Source organism: Salvia splendens, chromosome 13, assembly GCF_004379255.2.
Source record: "Salvia splendens isolate huo1 chromosome 13, SspV2, whole genome shotgun sequence".
NCBI classification, from domain to species: domain Eukaryota; kingdom Viridiplantae; phylum Streptophyta; class Magnoliopsida; order Lamiales; family Lamiaceae; genus Salvia; species Salvia splendens.
Window position 1 is genome coordinate 233,139 of NC_056044.1, and position 20,591 is coordinate 253,729.

The window sequence follows — 20,591 nt, forward strand, 5'->3', positions numbered from 1 at the left end:
TTTACAACATTTTTATACTATTTGATATAATTTCAATCATATTTTAATTATTTAAATAACTTGCACATAATATCATAGCTGAAATAGTTATTATACAAAAAAGCTAATATTAAGCTTAAATAAAAATAATCTTCTTTAACCAATACACTTGCATCTGGTTTACTTGATACATTGGAATTAGAAAGCTCTGCTCAATTCATAGATTTTGCCTTACTTTAGTTTGTATTGTAAATGCAGTACTATAATTTTTCTTCTACCTTCGATTTTCAGCAGTCGATTCAATATTTAAAAAAAAGCATTTTTAACTAATAGTACAATTTATCATGAAATATTTAGATTATTAGAATTTCTTAAATACTACTAGTATATGCCATGCGGCAAATGGTCGTCTTCGATATCATCGACATTCAGAAACAAGGAGCTGAAACTTCGAGAAAATAAATTCACACACAACACTCTCAATCTGTGATTAATTTACACACATTTTGTTACTGAAATCTCACCAAAAATGTCAGCTTTATCCAATTCTGTTGTCATTTCGGAACGCCCTCTTCTCCATTTCTCGTCTGGTAAATCTTCTGATTAATTATCTTTCTTTTTTGTTTGTTTATCATTTTGAATTTTCTGGAATCGAACTATACATGGATCTTCTGATTTATTTATTTCATTCTTGAACTGTCTAATAACTTGTGTAATGCTTTATAATGCTTTATCTAGTTTTCTGGAAATATGATTTTTTTAGCTTTGAAGATATAATACAAGTGCTTGATAAATTTGGGGATTTTGAATAATGTTGCTGGCATTAACTGAAAAGAAACTGCTCTTGATTTATTAGGTTTCTTAGATCAGTAACAGCTGTTTTACGATGCCACTACTGCCAAACTTTGGGAATTTTCTTTTCATTTATTTCTTTTGTATATAGAATCTTAGCTCGATTTTGTAAGAATGTTGCTTCGAGTATAAGCTTGCTTAGTGTTAGTGGTTAGACAATACTACTACTAGTATTATTTAAAAGTGAAATGTTAGCTTTATTTGGCATGGAGACGAGCTGTAGCACGTTGTCATACACGTCACTGTATGCTTATGATGTATGTCCTAATTTGGTTCGTTTCGTTAGGTTCGTATCTGAAATCAGCAGATGGTTTAGGGTCCCCCAAGTTGGCCTTCAGCAAAGACGGCGCAAGGAAATCAAGAAGCCTGAGTAAAGCACTCACTGTCCAAGCCAGTTACAAGTATTGTCTTCACATTTGATTTGGCATGCTGTTCTTCTCTATAGTTTCTTATCACGATAAATGAAAATGTGATAGATAATAGTGGTACTGTTTAACCATGTAATCGAGATTCAATATGAGACTCTTTAAGTATCTTCCTGAATTCTCTATATCAGGACTTTAAGTGTGTTAAAAGAGGCTATCTTAAAGCATAGTTGGGATTTTGTATTTGATGTAGTGACGGTGGAAGACCAAGCAACGGAGGTGCCTTTATTACTGGATTTGTTCTAGGGGGATTACTCGTTGGAACACTTGGTTGTGTCTATGCACCTCAGGTACGACTGATATGATCAATCAATAACAATCCAATTCGTCAATACATGATTTTTTGCTGACACTTTGAAAGTGGTGTAGCTGACATTCGACTGGTCTTTTTTTTTCGAGCTCACAGATTAGCAAAGCTTTAACTGGTACTGAGAAGAAGGATTTGATGAAAAAGCTGCCCAAATTCCTCTACGACGAAGAGAAGGCTTTAGAGGTATGTACGTAGCTCTTTAGTTTGAAGAGGCCAACTATTAGTACTTAATATCTATATGAATTATAAGTGCAAAAATTGTGGTCATAATGGTAGCAGAGTTATTTAATAATCTATATTCAACTCATTAATTCAGGAAAATATTAATAGAAATAAACACAAATAGGCGTTGCCCTGGTCTCGGCAGAAAGCACATTATACGTAATCTATAAGTTGTCACAACACTTTAGGTACTAATGATCGGAACATAGTTGGTAGTCTATCTAAATTCTCTGTCACTTTGACTCTTTCCTTGCGTGTAACTTTATCCACAGAAACAACGCAAGAAACTAGCTGAGAAGATCGAACAACTCAACTCGGCTATAGATAATGTGTCGACTCAATTGAAGACAGAAGAAGAACCCCCTACTGTGGAAGCTTTGAATGTAGAGGAGGACATAGAAGCTCTTGTCTAAACCATGTCAGTCATCTCGGAATCAGACCACCTATGCGCTTGTTGCATTATTCGTCCATCGTTTTGGGATATACACTTGTTTGTTCATGCTTCGGAATGATTTCCATGAGATTTTAGTTCGAAATTGTTGATGAAAGGCTAGGAATTCTGTGAATGCTGAGATTGTTCAAATAATAACTTGTATTTCTTCTTTTCTTCATATGTTGCATTTTTTTCATTTGCAGGATTTCTGAATTCATGAATAAGTTGAAAAAATGATTAAATTCTAGTATATTATTCAGAAGGCCTTAGAGTTGCATATAATTATGCATTGGTAAACAAATATTATTGGTTGAGCTCACATCAAAATATTTGTTTTGTGCAGTTGATTGTATTTCCATAGATAAAATAAAAACAAAAATAGTTGACCCTAGAAAATGAATGTTTGTCATGTACATTCAATATGAATGAAAAGTGTATAAGATAAGAATAGTAAATGAAAATGAAAATAAATAAAATGGAGTGATCAATCTTGTGGTGCAAAATCTGATGGTGGAGAAACAAGCTTGATCCTATCTGATATCAATCCTCAAACATCATCTTCACCACTCACTACAAAATCAATCATAGCCAATAATTCTTCCAAAAAAGAAAAAAAGATAATTTATTTTTACATATATTAAAGCTATATATTACATATATCTTGAAAAATTTTCCTGCAGTTTCAGTTGCAGCAATGGCTTCCCATGCAGCATTAGCATCTTCAAGAATCCCAACAAGCACGAGGCTTACATCGAAAACCGGTCACTCTTTTCCAGCTCAATGCTTTTCTAAGGTGAGTTTCCTTCCTTTTCTTGCATCTCTCGTCGTGTATCGACTACAGTTTCATGTGCTCTACTTTGGTTGTTACTGTGGATGTCTATAGAAGCTCGAGGTGGCTGAATTCTCCGGCCTTAGGTCGAGTGGATGTGTGACTTTCGCCAAGAATGCTAGGGAGGCTTCTTTCTTCGATGCAGTGGCTGCACAGCTCACTCCAATGGTACAGATTGATCTATGCTTCACAACCTATTTTTGATAGACTCATGAATTTTGTTATAAAAATGAAGATTTTGTATGTGTTTAAGATTCATCCATGTTAAGAAGGTGGATGTAATGAATGATGAAGAACGAACTAAGCACAGAACTCAACCTACACGAGTCTTGGAACGAAAAATTAACAAATTTCTCGTGCAATATTAGACTGCAGGATCCACGCCCGTTAAGGGAGAGACCGTTGCAAAATTGAAGGTCGCGATAAATGGTTTCGGGCGCATTGGGAGGAACTTCCTCCGCTGCTGGCATGGCCGGAAGGACTCACCACTTGAGGTGGTGGTCGTGAACGACAGTGGTGGTGTCAAGAACGTAAGTCTACGACACTCACTAAAAATATCCAACCTTTGATATTCAACTGAATTACTGATTTCCATTTCAACATTAGGCCTCCCACTTGCTCAAGTACGACTCCATGCTTGGCACTTTCAAAGCGGATGTCAAGATAGTCGACAATGAGACCATCAGTGTAGACGGGAAGCCCATCAAGGTTGTCGCCAACAGGGACCCTCTCAAGCTTCCTTGGGCTGAACTTGGCATTGACATTGTCATTGAGGTATCTCTCATCCAAATCCAATGTTTATGGTTGTCAAGATTATACTGAGAAATCTTGAACACAGGGGACCGGTGTTTTTGTGGATGGTCCGGGAGCGGGCAAGCACATTCAAGCTGGAGCCAAGAAGGTTATCATCACTGCTCCGGCTAAAGGGGCCGATATTCCAACCTACGTTGTTGGTGTCAACGAACAAGACTACTCCCATGAAGTCGCTAACATCATAAGGTCCGGTTAGATCTCTACTGATCCTTGTAAGAATCTTATGTAACACGTGTTTTGTTGCGTGTTTACAGCAATGCTTCTTGCACCACCAACTGTTTGGCTCCTTTTGTGAAGATATTAGATGAAGAATTTGGTAAGATCGGACGTTCGCAGTAGAAATATACGAAGATCGAGCTATTTTCGTTGATTGATTCAAAAAGTATGTGAATTTTGTTTCAATTTGCAGGCATTGTTAAGGGAACTATGACAACTACACACTCCTACACTGGTGATCAGGTATGAGTTATATGTTCTTGTCTGTGTATGTTGTGTTTAATATGCTGTAAAAAAAAAAGAATGCTTAAGCTCTGTTGTGTATGAATCCTGTAGAGGCTTCTAGATGCTTCGCACCGTGACTTGAGGAGAGCGAGAGCCGCAGCGTTGAACATCGTGCCAACGAGCACCGGTGCAGCCAAGGCCGTGTCGCTAGTCCTGCCTCAGCTGAAGGGCAAGCTGAACGGCATCGCCCTCCGTGTGCCGACGCCCAACGTCTCAGTCGTGGACCTCGTCGTGAACACCGCGAAGAAGGGGATGTCGGCGGAGGATGTCAATGCTGCGTTCAGGAAAGCGGCGGACGGACCGCTGGAGGGCGTATTGGCTGTGTGCGATGTCCCCCTCGTCTCCGTCGACTTCCGCTGCAGCGACGTCTCCTCCACCATCGACTCCTCGTTGACCATGGTGATGGGCGATGACATGGTGAAGGTCGTGGCATGGTACGATAACGAGTGGGGATACAGGTACGTATTCGTACTCGATTACACCCCCCCCCCCCCTCCCAATGAGTCCTTAGAGCCTTTTTTTTTAAGTTACGGATGATGCTCACATAAGGTATTCTAGCCAGTGTCGCATGATAATATTTATCGACTTTTTGCAGCCAAAGAGTGGTCGATTTGGCTCATTTGGTGGCGGCAAAATGGCCCGGAGCTTCGACACAAGGGAGTGGAGATCCATTGGAGGACTATTGCAAGACCAACCCTGCAGATGAGGAATGCAAGGTCTATGAAGCTTAGGTTTCTCCATTCATTTTTTTCTTCCATTTTTCTGTTATATATTATCACACCACTCAAAATTCAATAATCATGATGTTGATTTTTGATTGTAAAGAATTAAAAGTGTTGACTCTAAACCAAAACCTGGTTTCATAGTTTTCAACCTAAAAAGGAATATTTGTTTTTTTTTTTAATTCATGCATCTATGCAGTTATATTCTGTGGATAACGACTCAACCGTTAAGTCCATTTTTAAAATAAATAGAATATTACGGTTTTCACTTTACAAACAAAAGCCGTTGGTTACTAATTGTCCATAATTACAAAAAAAATCAATTAAAAGGCTAAAAAGCAATAAAATTAATATTTTCCCACTAATCCAAAACGACGTGTCTCTTCAATCTGTAGGCCTCTTAGCCTATTTATACTCATCAAAATTACAATTAATTCGATAAGCCTTTAGTATTATTATTTCATAAGCACACTATTCCACAAACACGTTCACTACAAAAACTATGGCAAGAAGCGGTGTGATCGCCGCCATGTTGGTGACTCTTGTGGCGGCGGCAGTGGTGGCCGAGGCGTCGGAGAAGAGCGGAAGCGCCCATTGCATGGGGGAGTGCTATTTCGACTGCACTCAAACAAAAATTTTCACCGATGGTGAGTGCAAGAAAGATTGTGTATTCGCTTGTGCTAAATATGGAAATGCCAAGAAATTTAGAGACCAAGATGATGATACTAAGTTCTTCCCTTCTTGGATTTAACCAAATTTTTATTCTAGTATTTGTTATATTGTTGATGTTGCTAAATTAGGTGTATTATATGTATTTGTTTGTGATACTTGAAATTTGATCACATCATTCGATATAATTCTCTAAATAATTGCAATGATCGCGTAATATATTGAGTGATTTCTACTGCATATCCTACAAATTTGTGAATCTTTTCGCACAGTTATTATGTGTTGAGTTTGATTTGATTTTTTTCCTTTTCCCCAAGTTTTCGTTCAACCAGATCCTTCACAAAATGCAATTAATTTATTAATAATTAATTTTCCATTAATTCCCGAACGATGTGTCTTTTAAATTGCGAATAAACAATTCATAATTAAATTCAGTGATTAAATCATTTTTTTTATAAAAAGACTCTGGATGATTATTTTTTTTATCATAATGTTCCTATTAATATTTTATTATATAAAACACATAAATTTAATATTATTTCCAACGTTAATAGAAGCTGAGGATTTGGAGAAAATATTCCATGGTCTAGGCATACCATGGTGGCAATATGATGTAGTATGCTCCACCAATACTTCTTTGACATGTGGAACTCAAAATTGGCTCACATCTTGCATATGGAAACTTGCCAAATTAAATATAAACTACTACTAATATTTAATATTCTAATATTAATATGTTCCATCTCGTCATTGAGTAAGTTTCTAATACTAATGTTTTAATATTTAATAAATTATAAAAATGGTATTCAAACTTACAATAATTCTATTAATTCTATAATAACGTCCATAAATCAAATTAGATAATTTGTAATGGTTTACAAATTTAATATACATTATATCATTAAAACTTTAATTATGTCCTGATATTAGTATAATATTTGTTCTTTTTTTATCCTCACTTTTTCTTGTCTTAATATTTAATATTATTTTTAATAAATATTAATAATTCATTAAAATTTCAATTAATCATATCCCAATTCCATCTTTCAATTAAAAAAAATCTGTAAATGAATTTGACCCCTCTCCATAAAATTAATATCCAATGAAATTGAGATATGATTCAACTAAATTTTAATAAAATAATAATTAATATGACAAGAAAAGTTGAGGAGAAAATAAATAAAAGAAAAATGTGATATTAATATCAAATGAGAGATATGATTTTGGTTTTACTAAATATTGCATATAAAATTCATAAAACATTAAAAATCTTCTAATTTGATTTATTAAAGTAATTATAAAATTGTTGTAAGATTATACATTTGGGAAGTTTCCATATGCAAAATGTGAGTCAATTTTGAGTTCCACATGTCAAAGATGTATTGGTGGGACATACCACATCATATTGCTACCATGGTATGCCTAGACCATGGAATATTTTCTCGAGGATTTGCTATCGTGAGATGATGTCACGATGATTACACCACCATACATAAAAATACGAAAATTAAATATAATATGCAAGAAAATTCATAATGTTGATGAAAATAAATATTTTTATTAAATGTGATTTGTGGACTTTAACTATTTAATGTTGGGTACTAAAAATGTGCAAACCCTACTTTATGGGTACTAGTCTTCTTATCATATTTTAATTAGGTGCAAAACCCAGTCCACATAATCATACTCATTTTCTTAGGTAAAAGCAGTTTTTCTTTCATTTTGAATGTTCACCAAATCAATTACTATTATTTTCATTTATTTGTTTATGTGACGGTGTATTACTAGCATTTAAAAATCCATTTATATTTTAATTCTTATTTTTTAATCGTCAAGAAAAGAATGATCAATGACTAACATTTTAATTTTTACTCCAAAACGAAGCACCAAAACAATAAATAAATTCATTTACTAATTTCTTTATGGGGATAGCTTATCTAACAATATTATAAAAGGATGAATAGAATGACCTTAATGGGGAGTATATAAGAGAGTGCTGCATTTGCATAGAGCCACGAATAAAGTCTGCAAGATATACCTGCTAAAAAAGATGAATTTTTCAACTAATGCTTTCTCACAAATTGTGTCAACAAATAAATTAAAAGCATCATGATTATTGTCTACACTAATCTTTTATTGTACTTAAAAATGTACCTCCTTTGTTTGCTAAACATTCCACATCATATTTAGGTAATAGAAACAAAGATTAGTGTACCTCCGAGGCAGAAATGTACCTCCTTTGTATACATTTTTTAAACTAAGTATCACAAAAAGCAAAAGGCTAGTTAGTTTGCGAAGAAATCTTCATGATCATTTGACTTCTTTTTAAGTAGTGCTACTACTTTTTATAGGCATAAAAGCGTTGTGATTCAATCATTTTTTCAGAGAAAAAAAAGTTGTCATGATAATTTGGAAATAATTTTCTGCATCTATTAGTGCAATTTAATGAAATTGTGAGCAATAATTATAACCATGTGGGGTGTAAGTATTTGTATCAACTAATGGTGTTTTAAAAGTTTAATTGACCTATGACAATTGCTTAAGCATAATGAGTTGCTCCTTGGGAAAAAATATTTGGTGTTCGGTTTGGATTTATATACTTCTGTTTTAATTGAATACTGTATAATATTTGGTGTTAAGTTTAAGTGAGATACTTGTCCACAGCATTACGATGCTTTATCGGAAATGATTCAATAATTAATTAATCTATATTTTTTGTAATCTTTCTTAGCAACGATTCTCTTGATTTATTTAAATAAAAAGAGCTGTTGGAAACCCTAGATATCTTTTTCCTTTGAATCTTATGGGACTTTGTTTATATGTAAATGATTGTAATTCACTTTTTATTAAATTACTTTGTACATTCAAGAGAACATTGTTTTAAAAATGAGGACTCAATTTGTATTATGCAAAAATGGCGAAATTATGTAATAAAATATAAGTCTGTATACTTTCTTTTTATTTCATTACATTTTTATGTAGTGCATGCTTTGGTTTCATCTGCACTTGTATACTTGTCATTCATATTCAGTGGAATTGTATATATATATATTTTTATTATAAAATAACACATTTTCACTAAATACTCTTTTCATCGGTTATTAGGAGTTTCTCTATTCACTTTTGTTATAAACGAAGTAAATTATATATTTCACTAAGTAATTTTACTCATATTATATTATATAAAATTAATACTATATAAAAATGAGTTTTATATTTTAATATCTTAATATCGTGTTGAACTAATGGAGAAAGTAATAGAAAAGTTAAGGATATTCATTAAATAAAGATTCTTAATGGATGCATATCAAAGACTCTAAAGCTATCATCATTATTTCTATTTATGTATTTAAGTTAATATTGATCGAAGAGAAAATATGTCTTACCGATTAAATTGTGCACCATCATCTGTAGTGGAATTCTCATGTTTTCTAGGTGTATACATTTTCATATATATATGACCATGACTAAACTTGTAATTTTATAAGATCTGGGCTGATTTAAACTAGTATGTGTTGACTTGGGCCCAAACATTTCTAACAAAGGTAGGTCTACATATACTCTCAGCCAATTTTGGAATGTTATATTGTCTCTTTAGTATATTTCGATAGGAAAAAAATGAAAAAATACTCCCAATTTATAGCGAAAGAAAATTTTATGGTCAAATAATGAATTACTATAATCTTAATAATAATATGAATATAATTGAGCATACATAAAAAAATTTGATTTGATATTTTTGAAGCTCAAAAAAAGATAAATAGTATAATAGTATTTGTCTTTTTTTGTTTTATTTTCTAGTATGTATGTATGCATTTAAGTACTTTTTTCAAAAATAAATAAGCGAGGTTTTCATTTTGTCCATAATTACGAAAATATAGATCAAAATCCTAAAATACAAAACGACGCCGTTGTAGAAAACGCGTCTTGTCTCTTCAAATTCTAAACCGTTCCCCCAAAATCACACACGAACGCGAATTTCCGGCGAATTCAAATCGGAAAATGGAGGAGTCTACCTCAAATCGGGAAAGGGAGGAGTCTACCTCAACTACGCTCTCCATCGTTAGGATTCCGGTGAAGTTCCCGTACGCGAAGGCATACGGCACTCAGATGGCTTTCATGACCTCAGTGATCAAGGCCCTCAACAATCACAGCCACGGCCTTCTCGAGTCGCCCACCGGCACCGGGAAGTCGGTTTCGCTTCTTTGCGCCGTCCTGGCATGGCGGGAATCGATGACAAGTCGGAAATAACCCTTATTTTCTCCTTTATTGATTGAATATTGTACATGTCTTTTTTTATTGTATACAACTATGTTTGAATATTGTACATATCTTTTTTGGGTTTTTTTAAATATTCTTGTTGTATTTACCATATCTTTTCAATTGTTTGAATATTGTTCTTGTATTTTGTTTGAATTTTGTGTTTTAATGGACTATTTTGTAGAAAATTGTATTTTCATTTTGTATTTTCAGGCAATCCGCAGCCAGGCGCCCAAAGAAAAGCACCACTTGTCGTTTATGCATCGTAAGTAAGATTTGTTCATCCACGAGTACCGTTAGAAGTGATTAGCAAAAACCAACAGAACTCTTTATGTTTTATCAGTAGAACACATGGTCAACTTGCACAAGTGATCAATGAATATAAGAAGTCATCGTATTGGATCCCTAGGGCGGTCTTGGTAGGCTCACTAGCTTGTATTCCTTAATTGCCTACATTGTATGAACCCAAGTGGTGTTCAATCTTGCTACTATTGTGTCTTTCCAGGGGTCAAGAAAGCAATTGTGCACGAATGACTCGATACGTGGCGAAGTGAACGTTGATGAATTATGGTCATTTTTTTTACTTAATGATTATATCATTCTTCCGTTTCTCCTGTCTGACCTGCTTATTTTTTCAGTGGGTGGCTACTGAGTGAAGAAGATTCCTGCAAGGAATACAAGTATGTCAATTTTCTAGGTTCTGTTCTTGACCATGCAATTTTGATGTCCTTACAAATTCATCTTCTGTCAGAAATTTTCAAATGGTCAAAGCTCATTTCCTTCCTAGCGATGATTGTTCGCGACCGGTGCTCGACATTGAAGATAGTGTCAACGTTGGGCTACGTGTTAAAGGTCCTATCATTTTCAAGTTGTGCATTTTTGGGAGCTAATTCTGATAGACCTATTTAATTTTCAGGTTGTTCCTATTTCGCATCACGTGCTATGGTGGAAGAAGCAGAATTGATCTTCTGCCCATACGACTATATCATCAATCCAGCGATCCGGGAGGGACACAAAATTAATTTGCCCGGGAGCGTCATTATTTTAGATGAAGCCCAGTAAGTTCACGCAATTTGATGTATATTTTTAATATATATTAAGTTTTCATCTGATGCATTTCAAACCATTCTACATTCTAGTAACATTGATGATGTAGCTCGCGAGTGTGGAAGTATTGATCTTGAGGAGGAATATCTTCTCGGTAAGTTCTGTGCAATATTTTAAAAAATCATTGCATGTACTTATCTTATATTGCTTTGCGGTTTTGAAGAGTTGAAGACAGACCTGGCACAACTGAGCATGATTGATGACATGACTTACCGACCCTTGCTTGAGATGACTAAGGTTTTGATATTTATAAGCTCCCTTCATTCATTTCCCAAACTCTTCTTCTCAGCATATTAGAATTCTCTAATTTGATATGTGCAGGGCATATTGGGATGGATTGACCGGAGAAAAAATACACTGGGGAGTGATGTCAAGTGCCGCTGGTATTCACTCACTGTTTATTTCAAAGATAACTTTTTTTTTAATCTTTTTCATATATTAGAATTTTCAGTTAAAATGCCTGACTACTTCTCAGTTGGACCGGAGATGAAGCATTAAAGGAGCTGGAGGATGCTAGTATCTCATTGCAGAATTTTGGAAACTTACAAGATTGTGCCAAAAAGGTACTCAAATCATCACCAATCATGCTTGGCTTGACCAGTTTTTGCTAACCAGTGTCATTCGTGAAGGCTATCAAAGCTGCTACAGAAGTTAAGTCGGATATGCATCGTTTAAGGCGAAAGGTATGTAATTTATCTCCTTGTTTTCATGTTATTCATTTGTCTACTGCAATAAATCTTTTTTGTTGATTGGCCTTATTTGTTCATACAGGGTTTTTCTCTACGCTATGCTATTTCTTCTCTGAGATTCACAGCTTTGATCTCGCATTGCAACGAGCTTCGAAGAAAGTTGAAGGTAATGCTTAAGCTCTCGTTATTCCTTTTGTCTATGAATTCTTAATAATAAGTATAATGTTAGTGTGTGGAAATGTTACAGATGTTTGGACTTCGACCTACACATTCAGCTTGTGGTGCTTGAATCCGGCTGTCGTTTTTAAAGGCATTGCTGAACTTGCACAATCTGTGATTCTCACCTCAGGGTAAACATAGTTCAGGTTATTGATCATTTTCGGGAATAAAGATGTATAAACATAATATATAATTTTATGTTTTCATTAGAACTCTTTCGCCATTGAATACTTTCTCGTCTGAACTCGGCGTTAAATTTGACACTTCTCTGCAAGCCCAACATGTCATAAATGTTAAATCACAGGTAGACTCTACTTCTTATGTGTTTCATCATGTTCAATCTAGGTATGCTTTTCCGAGACTAAGAGCTTGATCACAATCTTCCACAGGTGTGGGCAGCCGTGATCTCCACTGGGCCTAATGCCCAGCCACTGAATGGAAACTTCAGTAGCGCGGACAAAATTGAATACCAGGATGCCGTTGGCAGATCTTTGGCCGAAATCTACAAAGTTGTTCCCGGTGGTTGTCTGGTATTTTTTCCCAGTTATAGGCTGCTGAAGATACTAATCGACAGATGGAAGCTAACAGGCCAATGGATCCAATTAGAAGCGCAAAAATCCATTTTTGTTGGTAAGCTAACAGGCCAACAAAAATGGATTTTTGCGCTTCTAATTGGATCCATTGGCCTGTTAGCTTCCATCTGTCGATTAGTATCTTCAGCAGCCTATAACTGGGAAAAAATACCAGACAACCACCGGGAACAACTTTGTAGATTTCGGCCAAAGATCTGCCAACGGCATCCTGGTATTCAATTTTGTCCGCGCTACTGAAGTTTCCATTCAGTGGCTGGGCATTAGGCCCAGTGGAGATCACGGCTGCCCACACCTGTGGAAGATTGTGATCAAGCTCTTAGTCTCGGAAAAGCATACCTAGATTGAACATGATGAAACACATAAGAAGTAGAGTCTACCTGTGATTTAACATTTATGACATGTTGGGCTTGCAGAGAAGTGTCAAATTTAACGCCGAGTTCAGACGAGAAAGTATTCAATGGCGAAAGAGTTCTAATGAAAACATAAAATTATATATTATGTTTATACATCTTTATTCCCGAAAATGATCAATAACCTGAACTATGTTTACCCTGAGGTGAGAATCACAGATTGTGCAAGTTCAGCAATGCCTTTAAAAACGACAGCCGGATTCAAGCACCACAAGCTGAATGTGTAGGTCGAAGTCCAAACATCTGTAACATTTCCACACACTAACATTATACTTATTATTAAGAATTCATAGACAAAAGGAATAACGAGAGCTTAAGCATTACCTTCAACTTTCTTCGAAGCTCGTTGCAATGCGAGATCAAAGCTGTGAATCTCAGAGAAGAAATAGCATAGCGTAGAGAAAAACCCTGTATGAACAAATAAGGCCAATCAACAAAAAAGATTTATTGCAGTAGACAAATGAATAACATGAAAACAAGGAGATAAATTACATACCTTTCGCCTTAAACGATGCATATCCGACTTAACTTCTGTAGCAGCTTTGATAGCCTTCACGAATGACACTGGTTAGCAAAAACTGGTCAAGCCAAGCATGATTGGTGATGATTTGAGTACCTTTTTGGCACAATCTTGTAAGTTTCCAAAATTCTGCAATGAGATACTAGCATCCTCCAGCTCCTTTAATGCTTCATCTCCGGTCCAACTGAGAAGTAGTCAGGCATTTTAACTGAAAATTCTAATATATGAAAAAGATTAAAAAAAAGTTATCTTTGAAATAAACAGTGAGTGAATACCAGCGGCACTTGACATCACTCCCCAGTGTATTTTTTCTCCGGTCAATCCATCCCAATATGCCCTGCACATATCAAATTAGAGAATTCTAATATGCTGAGAAGAAGAGTTTGGGAAATGAATGAAGGGAGCTTATAAATATCAAAACCTTAGTCATCTCAAGCAAGGGTCGGTAAGTCATGTCATCAATCATGCTCAGTTGTGCCAGGTCTGTCTTCAACTCTTCAAAACCGCAAAGCAATATAAGATAAGTACATGCAATGATTTTTTAAAATATTGCACAGAACTTACCGAGAAGATATTCCTCCTCAAGATCAATACTTCCACACTCGCGAGCTACATCATCAATGTTACTAGAATGTAGAATGGTTTGAAATGCATCAGATGAAAACTTAATATATATTAAAAATATACATCAAATTGCGTGAACTTACTGGGCTTCATCTAAAATAATGACGCTCCCGGGCAAATTAATTTTGTGTCCCTCCCGGATCGCTGGATTGATGATATAGTCGTATGGGCAGAAGATCAATTCTGCTTCTTCCACCATAGCACGTGATGCGAAATAGGAACAACCTGAAAATTAAATAGGTCTATCAGAATTAGCTCCCAAAAATGCACAACTTGAAAATGATAGGACCTTTAACACGTAGCCCAACGTTGACACTATCTTCAATGTCGAGCACCGGTCGCGAACAATCATCGCTAGGAAGGAAATGAACTTTGACCATTTGAAAATTTCTGACAGAAGATGAATTTGTAAGGACATCAAAATTGCATGGTCAAGAACAGAACCTAGAAAATTGACATACTTGTATTCCTTGCAGGAATCTTCTTCACTCAGTTTAGTCCTATATATGATGATTATAGGTGTCTGAAGGGATAGACTTCTCAAATGACAAAGCTCGAGCTGTTGTATCCTTCGCATTCTGTTTGTGTGTTTATGTGTAATTTTAATATTTAGCATCTTAACACAAACATGATGTCTGTCAAATTTTGTTAATCCTTAACTATGCTAGGTTATTGTTGGGATTCCCTTTGCTAATATGTAAGTATTTCTCTCATATACTCTTTTGTTGACTAGGTATAGTGTCCTAATTGGCAATTCCTGATCATTGTTTACCAGAAATGACGATAAAGTTAAACAGAAGAAGAGGTTTAATGATACATATAAGTCATCCAAGCACCTCATAGGCGGGGAAGAGTGGTACATTCAGCAAGCCTTTCGGGCTGTAAACCAGGCTGCAGGTAGATTTTTTTCATCCTGAAGTTTTCTCCAACTCTACTTCATGTATGCATTGTTTGTTCTTTCCTATATTGTTCTTCCAAGTTGTGTTCTCTTTCATCTCATCTGTGTTGGTGACGGCTATGCTTATTTTGGTTGTTGAATGCCATTTTAGGAGCTTTTCACTGCCTCTCTTTAATCTTAACCATGTCTGTGCCACCATCTGATGTTTGCATATAGTGAATCAACAAATATGTGGTTGTAAAACATTGAATCCCGGCCATTTTGCTTATTCGCTGCCTTATGTAGGTCGTTGTATTCGGCACAGCAAGGACTATGGAGCTATCATTTACTTAGGTAATTGAATTCATTTCTGAGTCAAGTTCAAATTTGTAGCACATGTTTAATATTACATAGGTATGCAGATTGTCCAGTATGTCCTTGATCAATGCTGTTTCGGAGTTATACTAGTATTCTGAAACTATTTAAATTAAGTAAATGTTTTCTGTATGCAGACGAGCGGTTCGAGAGAAATTTATATCAACAATACTTGTCAAAGTGGCTGCAGAACTCTGTTCGGTCCTACATCGACTTCAATACATCAATACAAAGTTTGAAGTCATTTTTTGATGGTCATGACTCATGAAGGATCTGTTTACTAGGTAAATTGGAGAGATTGTTTTTAAAAAAAGTGAATAAAGATAGAGGAAAGAAATTGATGTACGTACCATGACTTTGGTTGATTGTATACCGAATGAGTTGCCGATATATACAATCTTTGACATCAAGCAATTTTGGAGTCAGGATTCAACACTTACTTCTCAACTAGACTTCCAAAGCTCTTAATTGAGGTGTATCATGTGATTCATAGCCATTGTGAGAACGAAGAAACATTTAGCAAATAGTATTTTACAACCACTGTATTCTAACATAGATATATTTCAATGTAATATACGTAAAACTAACTAATATTTCCGAAAATAAAATAATTACAACCCTTTAAAAATCCAATAATATTCCATAAATAGCTATCTTTTCTTTTTGATAAATAAAAATGCTCAGCAATTCGATTTATAATAATTAGCTAGTACTCCTACAATTTTCGATCTTTGACCCTTTGTATTTATGGAAATTTATTTTAGTTAAAATTTATTAAATGCTTATTGTAAGTATAAATTATAGTAATCACTTTGTTTATCCTTAATTACATCATTAAAAAGTCATCCGATTGAGGAGATAATCGTAACATTGTTATAGCAATATGGGGATGACCACTCCATAAATCCGAGTCAGCAAACATCAACCATACGAATATACGATGTGAGAGGAACATTCTAGTGGGTCATTTCCCATTTAATTTGAGTGATAGATAATTAATAATTTAGACGAATTGCATATTTGATAGCGTAAATATTCGAACACTAATCATTCATATTTTCTACCGATTTCGTCTAAACAACCATCAAATAATATACCAGCTAATTAATTAATTTCGTTGTCTATATATATATATATTAGAGTATTTTATTTTATTATAGAGATCATAATTATTTGAATATTTGCTAGTTAAAAAATGTAGCTCATCACTCAAATGTTTTCATAATTAACGGTTTTTTGTTTTCTCATTTTATAATAAAATGCAAAATATAACCGCATAAATCTCATATGTAATCCAACACAAACCAATCACAAACGTAATTTTCATTTAATGAAAGTATAAAAGACTAAAAATCAGTAGTGTTTTCGAAACTCTTATTCTCTTAAATCAAAGAAATTAACAACACAGAGTAAATAAAATTTAAACAAAACAAAAAAACTAGTAGTTCAGTAGCTACAAAATAATGAGCTTCGAAGGGATTTAGCATTATTGATAAAAGCCAATTCCCGTTTCCATGAAAAAACCGAATATTCCAAGATTTTCAAATACTTTTGAGACAAGTCCCATCTAGGATCAATTTTTGAAGAGATGTACATAGCTAATTTTTGTTCTAGTGACAAACCCGAATATCCTAATATTTCCAAATACAAGTCGCACCCAGGATGGTCATATGTTTCTGCATTGCATTCAAATTCCCCCGGGTCCAACATCATCCAGCCTGAAAACTACAATTATAAACATGCATGTGTCAATTATATAATGACTATTGCAACAACATATATGTACCTAAATTAATGCTTACCCTTATCACAAGTTTTTCTAATGACGCACATGTTTCAACCAAACGACAAGCATAGCATGAAACATAGTAGCAGTCAGGATCGGTTGTCGTATCAAGCACCAATTGTAGATGTTTCATATTTACAAATTGAAGTGACAAAGCGTTCAACAACTCAAGGTTCAACTGCAAATTAAAATCACATGTTAATATTTGACAAGCATAGATATATGAAACGTAAAAGGAAAAGATGAATCATTACCTTATACATAGGAAAAGACTTGAAACACTTAGATGAGAGGTGCAATAGTTTGAGTTGGTTACGTATGCAAGATGGCATTTGTGCTAGGAACTCAACTTGCGTTAGATAATCACGACGATCTCTAAGATCCAGCAGTTTCATAAGCTTTGGAATATTACTAAGTTGCACACTACATCCACTTCTCCACTCACAACAACTCAAGGAAACCAGGCTAATCGCGTCACGAATCACAACCGATCTAAATCCCGAAAGGAAAGACAAGTTTAATTTCTTCGACTGGGAGGGGCCAACTATTGAGACATTTTCCAACTTGCCAAAACATTTAATTGTCAAACTTTCTAGAACAAGACTCTTGGAGATGAAAAAATTGAAGTATTGATCGGTCATTTTTGAGTGTCAATTAGAGACAAATCTTTAGGCATTTAAGACCAATTCGTATTTGGAAGTCCAGGAAAAGAAATATGAATTATTTCTGCTTTCCTAGTCAGTGAAAACTCTAACCATTTATTTGTATCAAACTTGCCACATTCGTAAAGTTCCAACCTGAACTCTTTTATCCAATCACCTTTATATGAATTCAAGACCTGGTTGACCCTATATGCGTAATATGGATTCATGTAATCCATTTCATTATCATATGTGAAATTTGGAAAGTTGAGATGAGTGATATAAGTATTAAGATGTCGCCAGCGAGTTAAAAATACGCAAGTAGCAGTAGCTTCTCGTATTGGCAGCAGAGAGATTATAGGTATCAGAACATGACTTTGGCAATTTGCTGATTCTGTCTTCATGAACCCATCTGCAGTTCACATGCTATGATTACTCCTTTCCGATTTAAAAGTAATATTTATACAGAAATTTTACTCTAATCCAATGCATTTATTATCTACGACAATGTGAAAGATCATATAATACTTACCGCACGTAGCTGTACTAAGGAGAGAGAGGGAAGGAAGATTGAGTATTTTGCTGTTGGACTCTGAAATTCCATAAATACGTAATGTGACTTGATTAATATCATCCGAAACCTAATCTCATTGATAAAATGTAAAAGACTATCACTAAACTTGAGTGGTAAGAATTCAGTGGTAATTGAGGAAAGGTTAATTGGAATTAAAGATTAATAAAAAACGGCAACTAGAATTAACTAAACTTATTTATCTTAGTATCTTATTTGATATTTAATTCATCATTTAAATTAATGAAATATCATACTCTATGTACATATACATAAAAAAATAAAATTCTAAATTAATTAATGGTGGGAAATTGGAATAGGATTTAGATCAGAAATCAATAATGGCACTGTAACACCCCCGACTTTTCTACCTTTTTATCTATTCTCAAAGACGTCGTTTATGCATTTGTTTCTTTGTCGAGACGAGGATTGTACCTTTTGTGCCTATAGAATTTATTAAATTCTTTTTGAAGAAAACCCTTTGTTACCAGCCCAAGTCATTTATCAAAATTTTCATCTTGAGCCCACTTTGAATATGCAACCCAATCATCAGGATTCAAACGCCAGATTACTCACAATTTTTTGTGTTCCACAAAATCCGGAACAAATCGGTTTCTACCTCCCCGTGAAACCGGTTTTCTACATATACATATCTCCCCATGACCCCACGTTTCATCATATTCAATATTGTTACAATTTATTGTGTAATCAAGAATGAAATCTGCAGATTAACTGCAAGAATGTAAATCGCAGGAATGGAAGAAATTTTTATTGATCTTGAGAGAAGTAAATTGGTGAAAAGCGAGCTGAAGTAATACAGACTATTCAACTTTCACAAACTATTTTAAACTCTAAACAATTCAACGTTGACTCAATCTAACGGTTGAGATTATAAGATCTCAACTTGTACATATCCTACAGCTATTGAGACTCAAGATCAAATTGGCTTTGATCTAAGCTTCTCCATCCTTGTGTTAGCTATCATGCAGCTGATTCATCAAAACATTACAAATCTCCACCTTGATGTTTCAGCTGCTAAGATGGTTACCCTTTGGGATCTTCACTAAACTCATGAACAACTCGAGCTTAGCCTTAGGCAGGGGCTTTGTCAACATACCAGCTGGGTTCTCAGTTGTGTCCACCTTAAACACCCTTATCTTCCCTTTCTCTACTTCTTCCCGAATGAAATGTAACCGCACATCAATATGCTTGCTCCTCTCGTGATATACTTGATGTTTTGCTAAGCATAAGGCACTGTTGTTATCACAACCAATGCTAATAGATTCTAGAAAAACACCAAAATCCTGCAATAATCCTCTGATCCAAACACTTTCTTTGACAGCAGATGTTAATGCCATAAATTCCGCTTCAGTTGTTGACAAAACAACCACACCTTGAAGACTGCTTTTCCAGCTGACAACAGTCCTGTATAAGGTGAATAAGTAGCCTGACTCAGACCTTCGTGTATCCAAATTTCCAGCAAAATCTGAATCACTCCTACCCATCAGTGGATCCCCTTCAAACTCACTACCTCCTTCGAACAAGATCCCAACAAATGCAATTCCCTTTAGGTATCTCATCAGCCACTTCAATGCTGACCAGTGTTCTTTTCCATGGTTGGACATATATCTGCTTGTCACTGACACAACTTGTGTTATGTCTGGCCGAGTACTAATCATGGCATACATTATGCTCCCAATGATGTTTGCGTAAGGAATCTGCCTCATCTCTTTCTCTTTAGCTTCATTTTTTGGTTTTTGATCCTCACTCAGCTTGTAGTGTTGCCCCAAAGGTACATAAACCTCTTTCACATTTTCCATCTGAAACTTCTTGATCAATCTGGAAACATAATTAGCCTGATTCAACCAAATTTCCTCTCTCTCTGTTTCTGACTATAGTCATCCCCAAGATCCTTTTTGCAGGTCCTAGACCCTTCATCTCAAAAGTAGCAGCTAGATATTCCTTAACTTTAGGGATTTCCTTTACACTAGCTCCAGCCAATAACATATCATCAACGTATAAGAGTAAATAGGCTATTACAGGTCCACCTACATTCTTGATATAAACACATTCATCATATGAAGACCTTAGAAAACCACTCTTGATCATGTGACTGTTTAACTTCATGTGCCACTGTCTACTTGCTTGCTTTAGTCCATATATG

The 20,591-nt window shown here is 35.0% G+C and overlaps 3 protein-coding genes and 1 pseudogene across 4 annotated transcripts; 3 read left to right on the forward strand and 1 right to left on the reverse strand.

Annotated features, from left to right (window-relative positions):
• Positions 1-366: 366 nt before the first annotated feature.
• On the forward strand, positions 367-2,399 carry LOC121761061. Its single transcript, XM_042156649.1, has 5 exons — positions 367-569; positions 1,118-1,232; positions 1,450-1,546; positions 1,663-1,749; positions 2,061-2,399. The coding sequence occupies exons 1-5, from the start codon at positions 509-511 to the stop codon at positions 2,199-2,201; spliced, it is 501 nt and encodes a 166-aa protein (XP_042012583.1). The 5' UTR covers positions 367-508; the 3' UTR covers positions 2,202-2,399.
• Positions 2,400-2,865: 466 nt separating this feature from the next.
• Positions 2,866-5,245, forward strand: LOC121759957 (glyceraldehyde-3-phosphate dehydrogenase B, chloroplastic-like). The gene is made up of 9 exons (XM_042155544.1): positions 2,866-3,014; positions 3,105-3,218; positions 3,419-3,580; positions 3,657-3,824; positions 3,889-4,049; positions 4,118-4,179; positions 4,273-4,322; positions 4,416-4,822; positions 4,960-5,245. The coding sequence occupies exons 1-9, from the start codon at positions 2,916-2,918 to the stop codon at positions 5,093-5,095; spliced, it is 1,359 nt and encodes a 452-aa protein (XP_042011478.1). The 5' UTR covers positions 2,866-2,915; the 3' UTR covers positions 5,096-5,245.
• A 4,381-nt stretch (positions 5,246-9,626) lies between these two features.
• Positions 9,627-15,876, forward strand: LOC121762167 (annotated as a pseudogene).
• On the reverse strand, positions 12,931-14,868 carry LOC121762562 (Fanconi anemia group J protein homolog). Of its 2 annotated transcripts, XM_042158465.1 has the most exons (9): positions 14,467-14,868; positions 14,261-14,402; positions 14,118-14,179; positions 13,975-14,048; positions 13,829-13,890; positions 13,650-13,737; positions 13,530-13,583; positions 13,358-13,441; positions 12,931-13,276 (listed from the first exon to the last, which is right to left on the reverse strand). In XM_042158465.1, exons 1-9 carry the CDS (start codon positions 14,555-14,557, stop codon positions 13,235-13,237), a joined length of 699 nt encoding a protein of 232 aa, XP_042014399.1. In that variant the 5' UTR covers positions 14,558-14,868; the 3' UTR covers positions 12,931-13,234. The 2 variants fall into 2 exon arrangements, with proteins under 2 accessions (XP_042014399.1, XP_042014396.1); XM_042158462.1 differs by having other exon boundaries at positions 12,931-13,441.
• Positions 15,877-20,591: the final 4,715 nt, after the last annotated feature.